General features: G+C 38.9%; 1 protein-coding gene across 2 annotated transcripts; it reads left to right on the top strand.

The window, feature by feature from the left end:
• The first annotated feature begins 164 nt into the window (after nt 1-164).
• Nucleotides 165-17,930, top strand: fam107b (family with sequence similarity 107 member B). Of its 2 annotated transcripts, none has more exons than XM_014998773.2 (4): nt 165-353; nt 13,853-14,006; nt 16,728-16,884; nt 16,996-17,930. In XM_014998773.2, the coding sequence occupies exons 2-4, from the start codon at nt 13,879-13,881 to the stop codon at nt 17,113-17,115; spliced, it is 405 nt and encodes a 134-aa protein (XP_014854259.1). In that variant the 5' UTR covers nt 165-353; nt 13,853-13,878; the 3' UTR covers nt 17,116-17,930. The 2 variants fall into 2 exon arrangements, with proteins under 2 accessions (XP_014854259.1, XP_014854258.1); XM_014998772.2 differs by lacking the exon at nt 165-353 and adding an exon at nt 12,530-12,702.
• Nucleotides 17,931-19,658: the final 1,728 nt, after the last annotated feature.

Genomic DNA, 19,658 nt, shown 5'->3' with positions numbered 1-19,658 from the left:
GCATGTTTGAGCTGCACGCGCTACATCTCCGCCCCGCCCTGAGCTCGTGGGGTCCCCCCTCTGATCTAAACCCGCGAGCAGATGAAAGAAAAAAAAGCGGTTAAAGGAGGCGGGGTCAGCTGATTGCGTCACAGAACCCCTCCCTCTCACTTTAAATTTACAATTTCTATGGGCTCTGCCTGAGAGTCCGTGTGTGCGGTGCGCGCTCGAGCTATTGAACAGTTTTCGCTGAAGGAGACACACCTCGACCCGCAGAAGTGTACCGGAGACGCACTAATGGTGCTCGAACCACTTTGTCATTTTAAATAATAAACGAGCAGAGTTGGGAAAGTCGCGTCGGGTTCTACTTTGAGGTAGGTGTACGTGTGTGTGTGTGTGTGTGGGTGGCTCTTATTTTTTACCCCCTCTATCGTGAGGGGTTGTTTTACAAGCGCACTAACAAAAGCAGCACGTTTCAGCTGCCTGTCCCACCCCGTCTCTATACAGAGTAAGACGCCCGAGATTTTGGGGGGAAGATTAAAAACCAAAAAGTAACGAGTTTGGATGGAGTAGAGGTAGAATGAGACGGCAAAACACAAACTCTTGCTTCATTGTCTGCTATTGTTGCGGCACGGGACTGTAGACCCGGGACAGTAGAGCACAAACACGTTGGGCTGTTATTGTTCAGCTCATACAGACAGTAAGATATTTCTCAAAACCGGATGGCAATCTAATCTTTAGGGGGGGAAATGAATGGAGGAAAAGGGACTTGTTTACTATCTCTATTAGGCAGATGCATAGAGATTACATTAATAAACATAACAGAATCATAGTTTAGCTCAGTTCCATATATTGAGGAATCTTTTAGTTGGAGGCAAGTCATAAAGCCATATCCAGAAAAATATGCAGCATTCATAAAAGGTTTATTTTTGATTCACCTTAGTCAAGTGGAGTGTGTGTTTCACAAAGCAATGAGTACTGCTCCCTGACAGAGTTGACAAGCATGTGCTGTCGTCATGCAGGCTGACCAACTGTCAGTTGCTGTTTCTGCGTTGTCTTGAAGTTGTGAAATTTCTATATGCTTTCTGTCAAACTTTAACACTGAGCAAACAAGGGGGTGGAGAGGGGAACCCAACTGGTGCCAGAGTCTGTGTGTTTTCTGGGTGGAGACTTTAGGGCATTACATTCTTGCAAACACTGGTAAACTTACTGTCAGGTGAAGTAGTTTTAAATCTGGATTATAAGGGGAGAAGTGGTAAAAGAAGAGGGTATGAGTAAGCTTTGAGCAGCGTGGTTGCACTTCGTCTGTGTGTTTAAAAAGAGGGGGGAAATTCTCGCACATGTGTTAGTCATTTGGAGAGGAGTTTGCTGAACGATTTACATCTGTTTTCTGATCTTTGAACCCCCTCCTTCCTTCTCCTTTCTCTTGTTTCTCTCGGCGAGCGTATCTTGCTTGTCCTGCGTTTCCAGTAAAGGCAGATGCTGTCACCTTGTGATAGGTGGGCGTTTTCAGCCGAATTTTCTTGTCTGCTCCGTCATTATTATTGCACTCCAAGGAATTTAAATATGTGAATGAAACTGAATAGTTTCCTAGCTGAAAATGGAAAGCATTCATTTGTGGTTCTGGTGAATGTGTTTGCACAGAATTAGGGTTTAGGTTAGGGAATGTGACCTCGAGAAAAAAGTAGAAGTTTTAAGGTAGTGAATAGGTAGGTGTTTGTGTTTGTGTGTGTGTGTGCGCGCGCGGGCATAAGAGCTGTATTTCCAGCAGCCACACGTGTTGATGCTGTCCACCATAGCCCAGCTGATCTGTGTGAGGGCATAACATTTCCATTGCTCAGCAGAAGGCCCTTATCCTTACAACCTGCAATGCAATGTTTAGGATGAAGCTATGAACTTAGATTTTTGTTGACATTTTACATGCTGGCAGTGAAAACTACCTTATTTGTGTGTGTGTGTGTGTTCTCTCATTAGTGAGCGTGTAAATGTGGTTTTGATGTTACCCCACATCTTCTGCCTGTTGGTTTGAGTTGGTACAGAAATACTTTGTGTTCAGACATTTGTTCCTCTTTCATCTGTTAAAACTGAGAACTAAAAGCCTGTTTTTTATTGATACCAAACTTGCATGGTTGATGCCACACCTTTGCATAGTTTCTGCATAAAAATACGAATTTAAACTTGTCTGCTGATCAGCTACTAGATTTTGCAGAGACTGTGTGACAACACCATGTCATTAATTATCAAACTATTGATTTTTTTCTACAACAGATTGCTCGTCATTGCTCGTTTTCCCCCAAACCAGGCAAGCAAGTTTAGTTTAGTTTAAAAATGGAAGTCTTCTCCTTCTATACTGTTAAGTTACGGGTTTTGCATAGAACATTAAAACACCTTTTTATTTCTTCTGTTATTATGACATAATTTTGGTATGTCTTTCTAGTTTCCTTCAGCTGTACTATGTCTGCATCGTTTGGTATTAGAAAAACCTGGCTCTTTCCTGTCTCTGGCTTATTTACTGGTGCATCTCTACTTTGTATGTCAGTTGACTGAGACATGATGCAACACAAACACAATTGATGCAATCTCTGAGACCTCCGGCAAGCCAAAGAATCTATTTACTTTAGCGCAGTTTTGTTGCTATGGCGCAAGATGATCACAATCCAGGAATTGATTGATGGCCAGCTGATCACAGGCTTCTCTGTGTGTTTGTTTGAATGCCTAAGCAGGGAGTGGGGTTAAACAATTCATGTAAAAGCCAGGCATGCAGTGACTTGTTTAGTTGATTAACTTATTGAGTAGATACTCAGCATGCATACAAAGTACTGAAGCCCAGGCATGGATGTGCGCACCTAAAGACAGTGATCTTTCCAAGAGAACTGCATTGATTTTCCTGCTCTTATGTCAGAGCTTCAATCACAATAAAGCGCCATTACTGCACTTGCTGGTTTTGCATCATGCCCACACGTGGACTCTAAATGCTTCCTTCTTTGAGGCTTGTTAGGCTGAAGGGAGGTTCGGGGTGAATGCAGCTTGTATTGACGTAAGTACTGTGAGAAAGAATCAAAATTTATGACTTCATGTACAAGCAGGAACATGCAACTAGATAAGAAAGTGCTCTCTTTCTTACTCAGAAGGCAGGAGTCTGACGTTTTCTGTTTTTATGTTCTATTCACAGTAAGCAAAAGTTGAATGCGGATTAAAGAAAAAACTACATCATTAATTTCTCTTTTAACTACTATTATAATTGTTCATATCCTTTATGTTGTATTTTATAAGGCACCAAATCTGAGTGAACAAAGAATCTTGATTTTTTTGGCTTCTTTGTTACTTCACAGTCTGTGTGCACGTGCCCACTTCTTGCACCCCTGTATGTTTGCATGTGTGTGTGTGTCTGTGGGGTTTGTCTGGTTGCTCAAGGTAACAGTTGTTATTGGGGTTTTCTCTGCTGGCATGTAAACAAAGGAGAACCTTCCTACCACTCCCCGTTGTGCCCAACAGCCAATGAGATTTGAGGTCCCAGCTGGGTTCAGCCAGTAGGCAGCCAGGATGGGCGGGACTCTGCTCCATGAGGAGAAAAACAGCAGTTAAGCACAAAGCTTTGAATCTGGAACTGGAAGACACAGCCATAACAAAGAGTCTTTCCTTACAAATAAACAACCCTTCACACTCCTAAGCAACACACAACAGTATTCTACCTATCAGAAGTATTCACACACCTTGAGCTTTTCACTGGAATTATTTGTATTTATCTATATATCAATCTTTAGGACAGGCAGCTGAAGTGGCTGCAAGAGGAGGTTAAAAAAATTATTTGGCAATATGGCTAAAAAACTTATCACAATATAAACATTTCTTATCAATTTATCAGTTGATAATTGATTTGTTTTGAACATCCAAAATACTGCCAAACTACAGTAGTTACGTGACCTTTTGTTTTTTTATACACAATTTCCTCGTGAGCTGTTGTACTCATTTTCTCCTTTCGCTCCACCCTGTTCTTTTTTTTTTATTTGTAAGCAGTTGTGGGGCACGGTGGCAAAACATGATATTGCTCCAACATACTGAGGAATACTGCATGCATTCTGTGAATCGCACAGACTCTGTGCACTGTCGGCGGATGGTTGAAATTTCATAGTCGAGCGTCTTTATTACACAGATTTTTCATGACAAATTCCTTCATTTCCCGCAACATGAATGGATGGGAAGTTTGATGAGCTAGTTGGGTGCCTAGCCCTGTTTCTTTTCACCTGGGGTAGATGCCACACACCTTTGACTATATTCCCCAGAATTCTATGCAACTCTAGATCAGAGTTCCTTGATCACGTCTATCACAATAGATATTATTGTTTTGCCCCCCAGCCCTTCCTTTGGAGGGCTTAAGACAAATGTAAATATATGTTTAAAGCCTAATATTTTCCTTCTGATACATAGTTATGTGCTACTTTGTGTTGATCCTTTACTTACCATGTAAATGGCATGCATGAAAGCTTGTGGTTGTAACATGACAAGATGTGAAAAAGTTCAAGTGGCATAACTACTTTTTTCATTACAGTTCATTAGTATTGCAGTTAGAAGCCTTATATGAAATATTTAAGCAAATGTTTACATCAAAGTCCACCTGGTTTTGTACTGTTGTTCCCGTTTGTCTGGATTCAATACAGTTGTCATGCTCATTTGTCTTCTGATGAATCCACCTGCTCTCAATAAATCTAAATATATATATTATATATATATATATATATATATATATATATACACACACACACACACACACACAGGAGCATGTGTCAGGGCCAGCTGCGAACTGGTACAGAACAGCTTTTTGTATTTAAGTCACAGTTGTGACCTCAGCCATCCTCCCCTCTTCCCAACTGTGACCCTTCACCAGTTATTCAGGACAAGTGTTTAAGCTAGTAGTTTGACTCCCACGACTAGATCTGTGCGGGTGCTACTGTTTCTGTTCATGCTTACTGTTGTGTGCCCACAGCAACAATCAGTGTGCCGGCTCATCACATTCCTTCTGTGACTCAAAGTCATGTCTGTGCCTTTTGAATCCATCCCATTCTCTCCATAATCTGCCTGACCGGGGGGCTTATACAGTCTTCACACAAGCCATTGCGTGAAATGACTTAAGTCAGCAATGAACTGAACTGAAATGCCTAACAGTTTTATTTTCAACTTTTAAAAAAGCTGTGATTAAGTTATGTTTGCCTGTGAAACATTTGAACAACAGGAGGTAAAACTGTGGCATGTGATCATATCTGACTAGACCTGCATATTTGAACTTATATCATCTGCACAAAAGAAGTCTTGCTAAAGAAAAGGGACAAAAGAAAAGTATCTTTTGCAGATCAATAAAAAAAAAATCAAAGCACTGTGTTTTGTTGACTAAAATGTGGGTTTAAAAAAGGAAGGTGGGCAAAATTTGCTTATAGGGCAGTAAAACAGTGCTGCGGTTGACCTTTAAAAAAAAAAGAAGTCGTTAGCTTAAACAAAAACGGGAACAAAAGAGTCACATTGAAGTCTCTGCAGTTATTGTTTAATTCTTCCTAATTTTCAATGGCCCTTTGTGTATGAAACTCATGTAAAGTTTACCTTTGAGTTTGGAAGTATGACACGTCTCAAATTCTAGTATTACTCAGTGACCAGAAACAAAATGATCTGCATCAAGTCTAGTCTTTGCACTGATGAGATAATGAAAATTGTTATTCTCCTAATAGAAATTGATAACGTTTTTCCCCCTAAATGAGCTTTCTGATATTTGAAATAGGTCATTTCTTCAGCTTTACAATTAAGAGCCGAAGCATTATACAGGGATGCAGAAAGGTGTTTCCTTGCTTCAGCCCAGGTGATTTCAATTGACAGGTGTTTGCTGAACTGCAATTAACTAAACCCAATGTGCAGGGAAACATCTGAAACATGCTAAGCAGTCTGCCTTGAGGACCAGGGTTGGGAAACACTGATTTAGAGAACATCTGTTGATGTTGGTTCTCAAGTCATAAGCAATCCCACTAAAGAGAGCATTATTAAGGCAAACCATCTACTAAGTTAGCATTTAAAAGCTTTGTTGTCAAGTCCAAACAGCACATCTTGTAAGGAATGATGCACTGGCATGAAGATTTAAGACCAGATCCAGTAGAAAAACTAAAATTACATGTGAAGTCTGACGCAACAGTTTGCTGTCTAAGATTAGTCCAAGAATCACAGAACTTTGCATGCTTTGACTGAATGCTCTTCACCAGCAGGCCAGAATGTGGCTGGGTTCCATAGCTCGCTATAAAGCTGCCTTATTGCCCCTTAAATACTTTATGTATCCCCAGACATAAACATACTGCACAGCTGGAAACTGAACTGTCACATGACGCAATGAATTATTGTGGGTGTTGCAGCGCATTTGCTTGTCAGTGCTCAGTGAACCCTAAAACATCGGACTGTAAATTTCCCACACCCCATTCATCTCCCCGGTGACATTGTTGCATTGTGGGAGAAGAGATGGCTGTTCTGTAGAGGTCAGTACATGACGAAGCCCACAGAATTCCCCTGCTCTTCTTCTCCGTTGCTGCATACCCCCAACTCTAAGGCAGGAAATGCAAAACAGATCTCAACCCCCAAACTCCCAAGCATGCTTTTGAAGAGACATATTTCTCTCACTACCCCACCGCCCCTTAATTTTCAACACTCTATAGCCAAATCCAAATCTATGACTTTTAATACATTAGACAGAGAGATAACGCTATATTTTGAAGAACCACTCCTAAACTTAAAGTAATCTCTAGTAGAGTAGTGATCACATGTTATAAACAGCCAGCCACGTTTCTTCTGGGATGTGTTTTCACAGTCTTGTGAATGAGCATGTATGAACACAGGATTCTTGGAAATGATCTCATTGTTATGGCTCAGCCTTCAAATCTCAGTCACTCGTTGAGTTTTTACAGGACTCTAACTCGCATACACTCTTGCTCTCCTTCCTCGTGTCCCTCCTGAACTGTCAATTAAAAGGCCATCTATCTGTGCATTTTAACTCGGGCCTCTTCTTATTTATGGCTCATTGGCCGCTTCATTAACGGACAGGCTGGGAGATGTGTAGCCAGATCCGTCCAGTTTGTAGCACGCAGCAAGAGGGAGGGCAGTTTGTATGTGACACCTCAGGGAGAGAAAGAATAAGGGGTGGGGGTTGTTTTATGGGGGGGTTTGATGACGCATTTTCCCCCGAGGGGGTGGACTTCCCATCTGTGAGTGGGTAGGCGGATAGATTAGGGGAAGACGGAGAAGGGATAAGAAGCAAGGGACTGAGAAAGTATAGATAATAGAAAACATATGTAAAACGTGTTCTAACCTGATTTACCACTAAGTGTACTGTCACAGAAGTGTTTCTTCCTCATAAAACCTCTATAAACAAATGCTTTGGTTGTTAAAATCTTCACGGTTGACTACGTGGGTGTGGTCTCCCATGTGTTCATGACCAATGACAGCTGACTGCCCAACCCCACCCTTTGCTGTTCTGTTTGTCCCTGTATCCTTGAAGACAACTGTGGGCTCAGATGGTGAAGAGGGGCACAAACTGCTCTCATTACCCTGATCTTCTCTGTTCTGGAAATCTGTAGAAGGAAGAAAAAAGGGGTCATTTTTGACTGAGAGACAAATATAAGGCCAATATTGGCCTTGTATTTTCCTTTTTCCCCGTCTGCCTACCCTGGCAGAGATCTTAACATAATTCCCTCATATAATTTAAATTCTCTTGCTTCTTCTTCCTATTGGTCGACTTTTGAAACTTTCTTTCCATGTGTCTCCATAGTTTTTATATGGCCAGTCTAGATTCTCATCTCCATCCTTTTTTTTTTAGCCTTCCTTCCAATCACGGATAATCTGTGAGAGCAAAGAGTGGCTTTTTGTATGTGTCATTCATCCGTTTCAGAATGGACATAGAAATACAAAAGACTTAAATGAAAATTATATCACTCACCTCTGCCACCCTGTAAAACTTTCTGTTTAGCAGGTTGAATTGGATCTCAGTGCAACTCTAAATGCGTTATGGATACAGACTTAAGCAGCCATGATTTGCTCACGATGTGCATTATCCCAACTTAACAGTTTACTTTCCAAAGTGATTTAAAGTTTTACAACTAAGCATGGCATCAATTAGAGTTGCACAATATAATAAACTGCAAATTAAATTTACTAGGAAGTGACGTTTGAAAAGTTCTATTTCAAATGCTATGCATTAAAATTGTGCTTTTCTGTTAGATTTTTGAATTTGCGTGATCTTTTGCATCTATTGATGTCATCGTTGCACAATGTAATAACACAATGATAATGCTATATTTGCCTTATGTCATGCAGCACTCTTATCAATGTACTTGCAGAGCTCAAGATGGATCCTATAGTTTCTGTTTTTGGTGAAGATGCCGCAAACAGGCAGATAATGATGTCCGGTTTTCTTTGACATCTGACTTACTGATTCATTTCCCCTGAGGTCTACAGCACTTAAAAGACAAAGATGTACTGTAGGTACTTTGATACAGTTTTCAATTCAATTTAAAAAATTAAGAAATGGTTTGTTGTTGATTGATGTCAACAAGCTGAAAATGTTGTGAGTTCCCACTTTTTGCTACTTAAGTAAAAGGGACATTGTACATAGAGGAATATTCTCAGTGGATGATGAACAGGTGAGACTCCTGTTCAGTTAAAAATTTAGACAGAAAATCATGAGATACTTTATTGATTTAGTTTTGTTTTCATTCTTTTAAGTCATACATGATCTTACAGGGAGATACAGAGAGGATCAATTGCGATTAAAAAAGCAGTATGTCCAAAAAATATACATATATATATATATATATATATATATATATATATATATATATATATATATATAACATTTATATTTACATTTTTTGTATCGCTTCACTGCTGAAACACAATCAGAAGTGTCGATACCAATGCATAAAAGTGTGGGAAGGTGCTACATTGGTAGATTTTCAATGAGTCAATGCCGAGTCGCTTTGCTTCCCTAAGCATGCTGTTATTATCCTTGAAGCAGTTTAAAATCACTTTTTTTCACACAGCTTACTCAACTATATAATGTTCTCACTTCCCAGAGGAAATGTTAGTAAGTCTTGTTAAAAAAAAAGTTTTGGTTGAGGCATGAAAAGTTATAAGGACTTTTTTGGCCTACTCCAAGAAGCTGAACACTCCAGGGTATTTTATAAGCTAAAAGATTACATCAGCTCAGAACCTTTTGTATTTTGCACTGACGTTTAATCTGTGGGGTAGATTAGGCAAATTAAGTCTTCCACAGTGTCTGCTATGGCCCTCGCTGAAGTGTTGGAGCTGCACTGATCAGACGGTAGTCTTCAAAGGAGTCAATTAAGGAAGTGTGCTTAAACTGCATGGAAGTAAAAAGACAGTTCGTATTACATGTTTTATAAGTATTTTAAAATAATCTTGAAAGTACTGTATTGCTTCATAACTATTTTATTTTCTCACATTGGTTTAAAATTGTGGACCAAGTCCTCCCATCTGATTGAATCAAACATCAGTCACTGAGTTTGGATCCGGTGTGCAAATGGCAACGTTTCACTTTAAAGTGAACTCATTTTATGAGCTGCTACTCAGAATAAAAATAAACTGAAATGATCAGAGCTGTAACAGTTACTTAAAAAGTTAGTGTAAGCTGTAGCTGTTCTAGGGTCATTTCTGGTGGTGCTTTTTCTATATATTCATTCATTTATTTCTTTATTTTTAGTGGTTAATCTTTTTTGTTGATTGACCACTAGAATTAAAACGCTTTAAGCTAATAATATAGCCATTTTAAAAACTTTTTTTTTAAAGACACTTATTTCAGTTTAACATTTATTAAGTCATACATTGCAGCTGACTCAGTTGCTATCACTCATTCTTCTTTAGCGCTGTGAAATCGAATGAAAATATTAACAGTACCGTATTTCTACCGCTACTTTAAGAAGCACAGAAATTAGCTTGTATGATAAATGTACGCTGCTGTTGGCTCATGCAGCTGAGCTAACCACAAGTGATGCAATCAGTTGGCACAGCACAGGCACTCTGCCCCTCTAAGATCGCTCCCTTCTATTAGCTCTAATGCAGGCTGCAATCATTGGGTATATTTTCACACAACCACAAATGCAAAACCGACTGTTGATTTACTTCATTTTCTATCAAACAACCTTGCTTTTTATTTTAATTTTATGCAGAAAAAACAGAAGAATTGTGTTATTTAACCAACACGCCTGGATGAACGTTTTGTAACCGTTTTTTTCCACTTCTACTTCTGTTTGCGGTATTCAAAATAGGATATTTTCTATCATTAATCTCTAAAGTTTTAAACAAGATCTCAGTCAAGCATTTGGAGGACTGAAGGGAGGGTTTGACATTAAACTTCCTTTTCTGGACTCACTGACCCACTTTTTCTTCTTGGTTTCTATTGGTTTAACCTACAAATCATTTCGTCTTATCTCTGAATGCTCGAGCATAGTAAATTATCCAAATTATCTTCTTCGTGGATATCTTGGAGATGGTCCCCTTGAAAGCCTCATTATCTGTTTTTGTCTGTCTCTGTAGTTAGGGTGTGTCTTCAGAACTAATAAACAATCTATTTTAATGGAATCCTGGAAACTGAAACAATCTTTCACCCACAACGTCTGCAGTTTTATGTAGATCATAAATTGCTTTATTTAATGCATGGATTGAGTTCCAGAGAAGTGGAATGAAATTATATTTTCCAAATATAAATTTTTCTGGGACATGTTGCCGTTCAAAACATCACAAAGCATAAAAAAACTGTACGCCTTAAGAAGCCATCAAAAATTGTCTGCATGGACTTTGCTGTGTCTAGCGGCTAAGGGGCACCAACAGGGACATAAAATAAAACATGTTAAACATCTAATTATAAGTCTGGCTTTAAGCATCGCTCCAATTTGAGGGTGCATGTTCCTTTTGAACTCCCTATGTTACTTCCTCTCTCTTCCTGGGGCACAGAGGAAGTAGCAGCAGATGTGTTACGCTATAACAGACACCGTGACAACACTACTGGTCTTTAAGTTCCCTCTGCATTTGCACAAACCACCCAGCATGTACTTCACAGCTTAATGAACTGCTCCTACAAATCCTCACCATCTCAGTTTATCCTGTGACCACAATGTCTCATAATACAAAGAGGCAGTCATGTTTATTTTATTAATTACAGAGTTGAGATGTCTGGTTTTTATTACTATGTTCTAAACATAGTAATACAAGTGGAGAGTCACACTGTTATGATTTAAAGCCGTGGTTCCCAAAGTTTTATTACAAGTGTTGCATTGGTAAAGAGCATGTTTTTTTTTGTTTTTTTTTCTAAGTTGTGCCGTCCTGTCAAACATTTTTAAAACCTTGTCATTTTTTTATTTTTTATTTTTTATTTTGGATGCATTCTCTAGTCCTGTCTTCAGATGTAAACTTAACACACAGCATAAGTAGTTGCTCTCATTTGTTCTTGCTTTACCAATATCTGTCTCCATACATGCTGGGAATCATAGACATTTTCTACACTTTATTTATTTATTGAAGTTAACATCAGTTTGCTTGAACATCTGATTTATTTTGGCTTTTTGTTGTCCATTAAATAAACTAAGCCATTAGCTGAAGCCTGAGGTCCATCTGAGGAGTGATGAAGCTCAGGTTCCACCACTTCTACTTCTATTATATAGTTTCTAAAAACTTTATGTAATGAATTTGCTGAAAATGCATCAGAAGATTTCTGACTGAGGCATTTAAAAGACATTTCATAGAAACCACAAAATCATCATGACCAACTGAAACAACATGTTGTTTTTCCTCGCAGCATAAATTCAGTCCAGAATAATGATATTATAATTTACCTTGCTTTGTTCATGTTGGGCTTTTTTTGTTATGTAACCAACATGATTTAGCTGCAGTGATGCAGTGACACTGACCTCTAGTGGTTTCTGTGTATCAATACACTTTTCTTCTAAATGTAGGCCATGTTTTGAATTTGTGGATACACTCCCCCCTCATGCTTGTTATCAGCACGTGCAGTGAAACGCGTTATCGGTTGAAACTGGCTGTGATTGGCCCGCTCACTGTTTGTTTTCAGTCTGTCCTTATCGGTCACAGACTGTGACCTATCAGAAGCTGCATGACGAGGCAACATCTTGAAATCACAAGCACTGGCAACAAGGATGCTGTTGGTTTTCAATGATTCCTCAGCCAGCCTGGGAACAGAAATGTGCATCACTTTGCACTGCTAATGAAAGATGGCTCCATCTGACTAAATGTTCTTTTAAAAGGTTTTTTTTTTTAATCATACCATATCCGGTATTGTGCTCACCAACAGTTCTTTGTTCTATAAATCAATGACTCATTCATCAATAAGGAAACAGAAATGGTTTCCTTATAGATTGGTAGCGATATCTATTGAAAGTGAAGGGGACAGAACAAATGAGGGCGGGAGCGGAGACGGAGTGTGTGTTGGTGTGTGTATGTGTGAGAGAGAGACGGAGAGAGAGAGAACTAGCTATAAAACAGACTTTGGACTCCAAGCAGCTCAGTCAGAGACAGCTGTGCAGGACGAAGCTCTGCTTCTACGCGAGGCTCATAACATTCTGACAAGCACAACGTGCTTTAATTCCTTTTCCTGGAAAACAGATTTTTAATCAGAATAAGCCAGGATGGCGACCATGTTCAGATATCCTGTCTTCCCTCATCTGCAGGGTGAGTTACTTGAGAAATCCGTTCTGTACAGTTTGTACACTTTGTTTTTGTGGTATTTATTAGTGGATTTCTTAAATCTTTTGTGACGCTTTAATACATTTTAAAGGAGGAAATTGACTTTTATGCTGTTTCATAAGCATCTTTGAACCATCGGTCCAGATTTAAAATGTGTAAACAGTAGCTTCGATAAAAAGTTATATATTGGGAGGTTAAGTACACTCTGATAAGGACAGCAATCCAACTTGCAGTAAAACTTACCCTTGCTTGTTTATACCATGTTTCGTGAATAAATTAATGAGAAACAATTTCCCACACGCCAGCTGTGTCGGTAACTGTTAAATTGCATAACTTCCTCCTGAAAGTGGACAAAAAACTTTTATTTTAAATGATTTTTTTTTTAAAGAATAAAACTGTTAATTATGGATCCTCGGCAAATCTTTATATTTTAATATTTATGTATATTTGGGAAATAAATAGCCCTTATTTTGTATAGTTTAATTAACGTTTTGGCCAAAGGTCCGTAAGCCACATCTGGAGTGTTTAAAACCTGCATCAAAATGTATGTGTATCTGATTCTGTGCTGTCTGGGTAAATCTGTTGTGTTGCAGATGTTTCTTTTACCACATGACAGGAGAATGAAATGTTCAACCTCACTCAGTCTGGAACAATTATGTAATGTCATCACCGAGTCCCCTGATGTCAATTCAGAAACTTATGTCAGAGTTTTCGGAGCAGTTTTCCATTAGGATTTGAAAAGATTGTTGATTTTTAAAAAAAGGGGGTTTCTCTCCGATATTTATACACAATGGTTGCTATGATGTGGTTGCAGGATTCTGGTTTGTTAGAGAGCATGATTATTGAATACTCATTTCATTTATATAGGTCTATGTTTATTGTATTAAATGAACAAAAATGAAAGCTCAACTTTAAAAATGTAAACTAAAAAAAGTCTGTATATTTTAAAATAAAAGTATTATTATTATTATCAGTATAAATTAAATCTTATTATCAGTTTATATTATAATCACACTAAGTCTTAATGTCCAAAAATTGCTAATATGAGTTTGCTTTTTTTATTCTGTATCTAAATCCGTATCCCAGCTAGACTTGTCACAACGTGTCATTTTCTCATTGTCCTCTGTCTCTGCAGATCCGTGTGGTCCTGGAAGGAGTGTCATGGCAGAACCAGACTACCTGGAGGGAGACTGTGATGAGCTCATCCAACCCAAAAAGCTGAATAATCCAGTCAAGAGCTCCCGAAACCACCAGGACCTACACAGAGAGCTTATTATGAACCAAAAGAGGTCAGGAGATAAATAAATAATCTTCCAGTCCCTTTTTTTTTTCTAATGCCCTCATTCTTATCTGTTTGCTTGTGGGTAGGAACAGTTTTTATCAGTTTGTGACTGCAATAAAATATATCAAAGTGTGAGTCCCATGCATTTTAAAGATAGTGATTTAGTCATTTATGGCTCAGTAAAACTTTCTAGCTGGTCGTTACCTTGATAATATCATAACAATCACAAAACGGGGGGAAAAAAAAAACAAAAAACATTAGACTGCATCCAGATCCTCACTAATTTAGTTTCATCTTTACTAATGGAGGAGTAAAGATGAAGCAGGGACGTTAACTGAATCCAGTTAACGTCCCTGCTGGTGTTCTAATCATCTGCAGACAGAGCTGATGCTTTTGCTGTGTCACTTTGGCTGAGCTCACTGATTCAACCTCCAGCAGCATCATTAATTGGCTTAGTATGCAAAACTTTCACCAGAAGTATTACATAAAAAAAAAAAGTATTGTCAAAAATGGTTATGTAAAAGTCCCACGCAAATGCAAAAGCACCTGATTGCTTGTTGTTTGAAGGCGATATGAGCGCCCATCTGTGTGGATGTAAATGCACAAGTTCCAGCGGCAGTGATCATCCTATCAGCACTGAATGTTTGTCTTTTTTTTTTTTCTCTCTCACCGTGCAGCAGTGGCCACTTTGTGCCTGAGCTATAAATAGCAGTGTAAATACTCATGATGCTGACAGCTGCTCCATCACAGCATCCCTGCTCTGTCTTTGAACAGGTCAAAGACTGGGATCCAATTTGTAACAATGAAATCACATCAAGATTTAGTGGGGGGGAAAAAAATAGTAATACTAAGCTGACTTTCTAAATGGTGCAGAATATTGTTTCTATGGGTCTAGACAGGCTGAAGCGTGATTTCTGGGGGAGTTGAAATGGTTTGATTGAGCTTTTAGCACATTCTGATATAAAGAAATGTTGCTTTCACAGTGGATTAGTCATAGTGATGATGGTGTGGAGGAGAGGCAGGGAGGGGTGCGTGGATGGATGGATGGATGGATGCATGGCTGGATAAATGGATAAAAAAGAAAAGAAAAAACATGTTATGTAATCAAGATTACAAAACAGTCTCCAGCTGAGAGCCTTTCTCTGCCTCTGCTACCTTGGCGACAGTGACCCTACCCCACGGAAACCCTTAAAGAGCAATGTGTGAGAATGTCAGAAATCGTGTCTCTTTTTGTTAGGAGATGTGCATGTGGATGAGGGTGTGGGTGGGAAAGGGGGGGGTTGAACAGCTACTGATTATGTAAAAGCAGAGTGATGTAAGCATCGTTACAGTCTGTACTGGAAACCTTAAAGCTGCCCAGTCACGTCTCTTTATCGTCTGCTTCGCCGCAGCGTTGCTAAGTGCTTTCATAAGACATAAAAAAAACAAACAAAAAAAAAAAAACAGGCAGATTAACTGCAGCAGTGACTCTACAGAAACTGACGTCTTTTTGTAATTTAACTCCCGTTGCATCTTGGAACATTTTGAGCCCAGTTATGTAATCCGTAGGATCTAATCATGCATTTAATTAAGATGCTGCTGGTGCTGTACTGTGGGGCAGGTAGGAAGACTTTCAGTCAGGATTCAGTTCAGAAAGCAAACGGTCACGAGAGAAGTCCGATCATCTGAATCAGAAAGTTTTTAAATTAAAATGACGGGTGGAGTGTGATGAAGCACAGCCTGTCACAGTAAGAAGTGACTTTGCTGTGGGAGCTTTGTGTGTTGTTTTACTCTTTTCCAGTCAGTCTCTCTCCTTATTCTTCTGTTTAACAATCTCAGCTCTCCTCCCCCACGTATTCTTTAACTTGGAGAAGTTTGGTAGATTACATAACTTTGTTCCTCTTGGCAAAACGATCTCACATTTTCTTAAGATGACTCTATCTTCTGTCTTAGTCATGCACCAATCCCTCTAGTTTCCCTTCAGCTTATTTGAGAGAATGGGAGGATAGTTTACAGTATGCAAGCAAGCAACTACAGTGCCTTGCAGAACTATTCATACCCCTTGAACCTTTGAGTGTTTTGTTACTTTTCAACCTGAAGACTTTCAGGTATTACGTCAGGATTTATTGTGACGACACAAAGTAATGCCTAGTTGTAAAGCTGAAGAAAAAGAATGCACATTAAAAAAAAATTATTGATAGGAGTAAAATGTTGAAAATTATAGTGTGTGTAAATGTTTACCTCCACCACTTTCTACATTTGTAGAGCTGATGAAGACATACTGCAAAAACGTGATTCATGGGAGTAAATATGAACCTCATATTTTTTAGATTTAATTTGTCAGAGATTCTGAAAAACAATATATTGTCTTTATTCATGTCAATTATATGCTACTTTTTTTAATGCATATAATCCCTCTAAGACACATTGAAGTTAGTGGAATAAAATGTGAAAGAGTTGAATGGGTGTGGATACTTTTGTTTCTCGGACACAATCTCCAATTGCCTTAAAATCAGAATTTTTTTGGAAACATGATCGTCATGTAATCCAGATGATGTAACACAGATATAGTTTGCTAACTAGAACGAGGTCATGATGTTCATCTGTTCTGAATAAATCTCCCAGAAAATCGCCCCCTGAACGCGTTCCGGAAATTCCATAAGCTTGTAGTGCCACAGATTTGTTTAAGCTTGTTTCGTGAAACATGTTGTCTCTTACTGATTTGCTGCTCTCTCTGTCTGTTGTAAAGGGGCCTTGCTCCTCAGAACAAGCCAGAGCTCCAGAAGGTTCTAGAGAAGAGGAAGAGAGAACAAGTTATCAAGGCCCAAAAGGAGGAGCAGGAGGCTCACAAGAAGAGAAGCGACCTGGAAATAGAGCTCATGAAAAGACAACAGAAACTAGAGCAGGTAAATCTTCTAACATATCACTCTTTTTTTTTTTTTTTTTTTTTTCTACCACTTCAAGTTCACTTTTAATGGTACACTGATTTATTTGCTTTCTTCATTTCCGTCGCCCAGCTTGAACTGGAGCAGCAGAAAATTCAGGAGGAGCAGGAAAACACCCCTGAGTTTGTGAAGATGAAGGGCAACCTGCGCCGCACCAAGCAGGAAGCCGGCGGTGAAGAGCAAGCCACCTAAAATCCAGCCGGGGTGTCTGGTTCTGGCTGACTGAGAAGCCAAGGAGTGTGTGTTGTGTCTGTGGTAACACGGTGGTGACCTGACCAAGATGATCTTGGCGTTCCCTTACCCAGCTGTTCCTTCCTGCAGCGAGGAGAGAGACTTTAGAGACTAAAGACCCCCACCCCCTACCCCAACCCCTTCTTTCTCCCTGCAATGGACCGCCAGCACTCGCACCTGTCCAGCAGTACTCAACACCCCCACTCACAGGAGGCACCAAACACAGACATGTTACACGCTTTTCAATATGGGCCAGCAAGCTTCCAATGAGCTCTAGTGGAGGAAATGAACCAAACCCAATCTGTCTTTGCTCTTTTTCTCCTCTGCGAGCTGTCGTTTCTATTTCCTGTTATCAGTGTTGTCATTATTGTTTTTGTTGCTCATATTCACAATCATAGAAAAAAAATCAAAAAGTGGACACTGGATGGACTCTTAAAGCTGTGTAAAATAAAAGCCAAACAAATGTGCTTTTTGTTATTTATGTTGGTAGCTTTTAGCCCAGGTGTAGGGGGAGGACACTTTTAGTCATTCTGTGTTTTATTTTGTTTTACAGCATAGCATATAAAGCCAGAACAGGACAAAGGGAGTGTGAGGTTGTGTGAAAATATGCTTTATGGTTTTATTTTTATTTTATTTTTTTAATGTACGTGATATTTCCTCAGCTAATGCAATTGTAAGCAATAGTAGAACTCCCAGGCATGAGAGGGATTTTTTCTTTATATATTCTATTGTTTTGTATGAAAAAATGTCTTACTTAATAAATAATTTACATTTTATTTGGCTAACATGCATGTTTGTGTTCTGTGGGTAAAACCATGTAAGCCAAAGACTCTGAGTTGACACTCTTGTCTGTTCACTTTGAAATAAGACACCAATCTCTTGTAATCCTGCAAGGAATAAGCGAGTATAGAAAATGGTTAGTTCTAAAATAAGCATCCCTAACAACAGCCTGATGAACGCTGCTGGTTTTCCATTTGATTTCACACACAACTGTTCATTACAGTGGAAATGGAGATGTTTTCAAAACTTATCGCAACTATCAACTATAAGATTTGAATCCATTATGTTCACAATAAAATTGTGTGTATGTATGTATATATATATATATGTATATATGTATTAGGGATGTGCCGATCAGGTTTTTTCCTGCCGATACCGATCACCCATGAGGGCCGATACCGATACCGATCACATAATTATTATTATTATTATTATTTTTATCATAAACCCTACCAGTTACATTATGTGGAAAAAGGAACCATGAATTCACCTTAATTTAGACAAAAACTTGTTTTTAATAACTTTTTTCAAGAAGAAAACTAAACAAAACAGGCATTGTGCAAATTGTACTGCTATTGATAATACTATCTTTAACAGACTGATAACATATGAAGGCTCTGAAGAGGCTAAATAATACAAAGAGTCAAAATAAAACCTCTCAACATTGCCAAAAAAAATTCAAGTATAAAACTTAACATTCAAAGGCAAAAACAGGTTCCATTACAATAAACAATCCAGAGTTACTGAATGAAAACTTCCTGTTAGCATGGCGGCTAGCTGATTACTGCTAGCTCTGATTGGCTGTTTCTGACTGAGCGGAGTAATTATACAGATCAGGGAGGAGATCAATAATTTTTTTTAGAGATTATCTGTCTCATGTTAGGACAGCAAAGTTTTAGTATGTAAAATGTATTTTTTTAGGTTAGATGCTGCAGCTTTAAGCAGGTTCGGTGTGAGTCACTACCAGGTGGAGCAGAAGCGGCGCTCCGTCTGTGAAATATTACTACCTGTAGCGTAGCAGCGGTTCAACAGGAGAGCAGAACCAGCGTCTGACATCGCAGCTCAAAGACTTAAATAATTTTGCGGGTTATTTGTTTAGCTTTCTGACCGTCATGCTAATCCGGGTGAGTGTTTGTAGCTGTGCGCTGCTTTACCTGCTATCTGATCCTCCATATGTCTTTTTTTACTGCAGTGAGCCTCGATGTAGCCAAACTCCGTCAAGTATGGCATTGTTTTTATGTCGTATTAGCTTCGTTGTGTTGATGCATTTTGACATGCTTCAATTTTCCGCCGCAGCACGCAAACTTCTCCATTCACTCAGGGCGTTATAGTTCCACATCTCTTAGGATTTGTTGCTGCGCGTTTGCGCAGAGTGAAGGAAAGAGGAGACCAGCTGCACAGGCAGGCTGGAAATGAGATGATCGGTATCGGCAACAAGAGCCAATGATCGCCGATCACCGATCATGCACTTTTTCACGAAAATCGACCCGATTATGATCGGTGACCGATCGATCGGCACACCTCTAATATATATATATATATGTGTGTGTGTGTAAAATAATAAAATTTCTGTTTACTAACATGGAATTTCAAATCTGAAGAATTGCATTAAGGTTGGATTTGGGAATTTGAAATGGGAAAAAAAATACCTTTCTATGAAATTGGAATTAAATCTAAGATTTTGATACAAAGTCTCAAATAAAACAAGAGTAATCAACTAAATA

The sequence above is a fragment of the Poecilia mexicana genome, unplaced genomic scaffold (genome assembly GCF_051168715.1).
Source record: "Poecilia mexicana isolate PSO_F unplaced genomic scaffold, ASM5116871v1 scaffold_6, whole genome shotgun sequence".
In the NCBI taxonomy this organism is placed as follows: Eukaryota; Metazoa; Chordata; class Actinopteri; order Cyprinodontiformes; family Poeciliidae; genus Poecilia; species Poecilia mexicana.
Note: the sequence above shows the minus strand (reverse complement) of the source record. Positions and strands in the feature narration are given on the sequence as shown.

Coding starts and splice junctions, on each gene's coding strand:
- fam107b (XM_014998772.2), top strand. CDS start 12,660: ATGGCGACCATGTTCAGATATCCTGTCTTCCCTCATCTGCAGG. Junction 12,703..13,852: donor TGTCTTCCCTCATCTGCAGG/GTGAGTTACTTG, acceptor CTGTCTCTGCAG/ATCCGTGTGGTCCTGGAAGG. Junction 16,885..16,995: donor GACAACAGAAACTAGAGCAG/GTAAATCTTCTA, acceptor TCCGTCGCCCAG/CTTGAACTGGAGCAGCAGAA.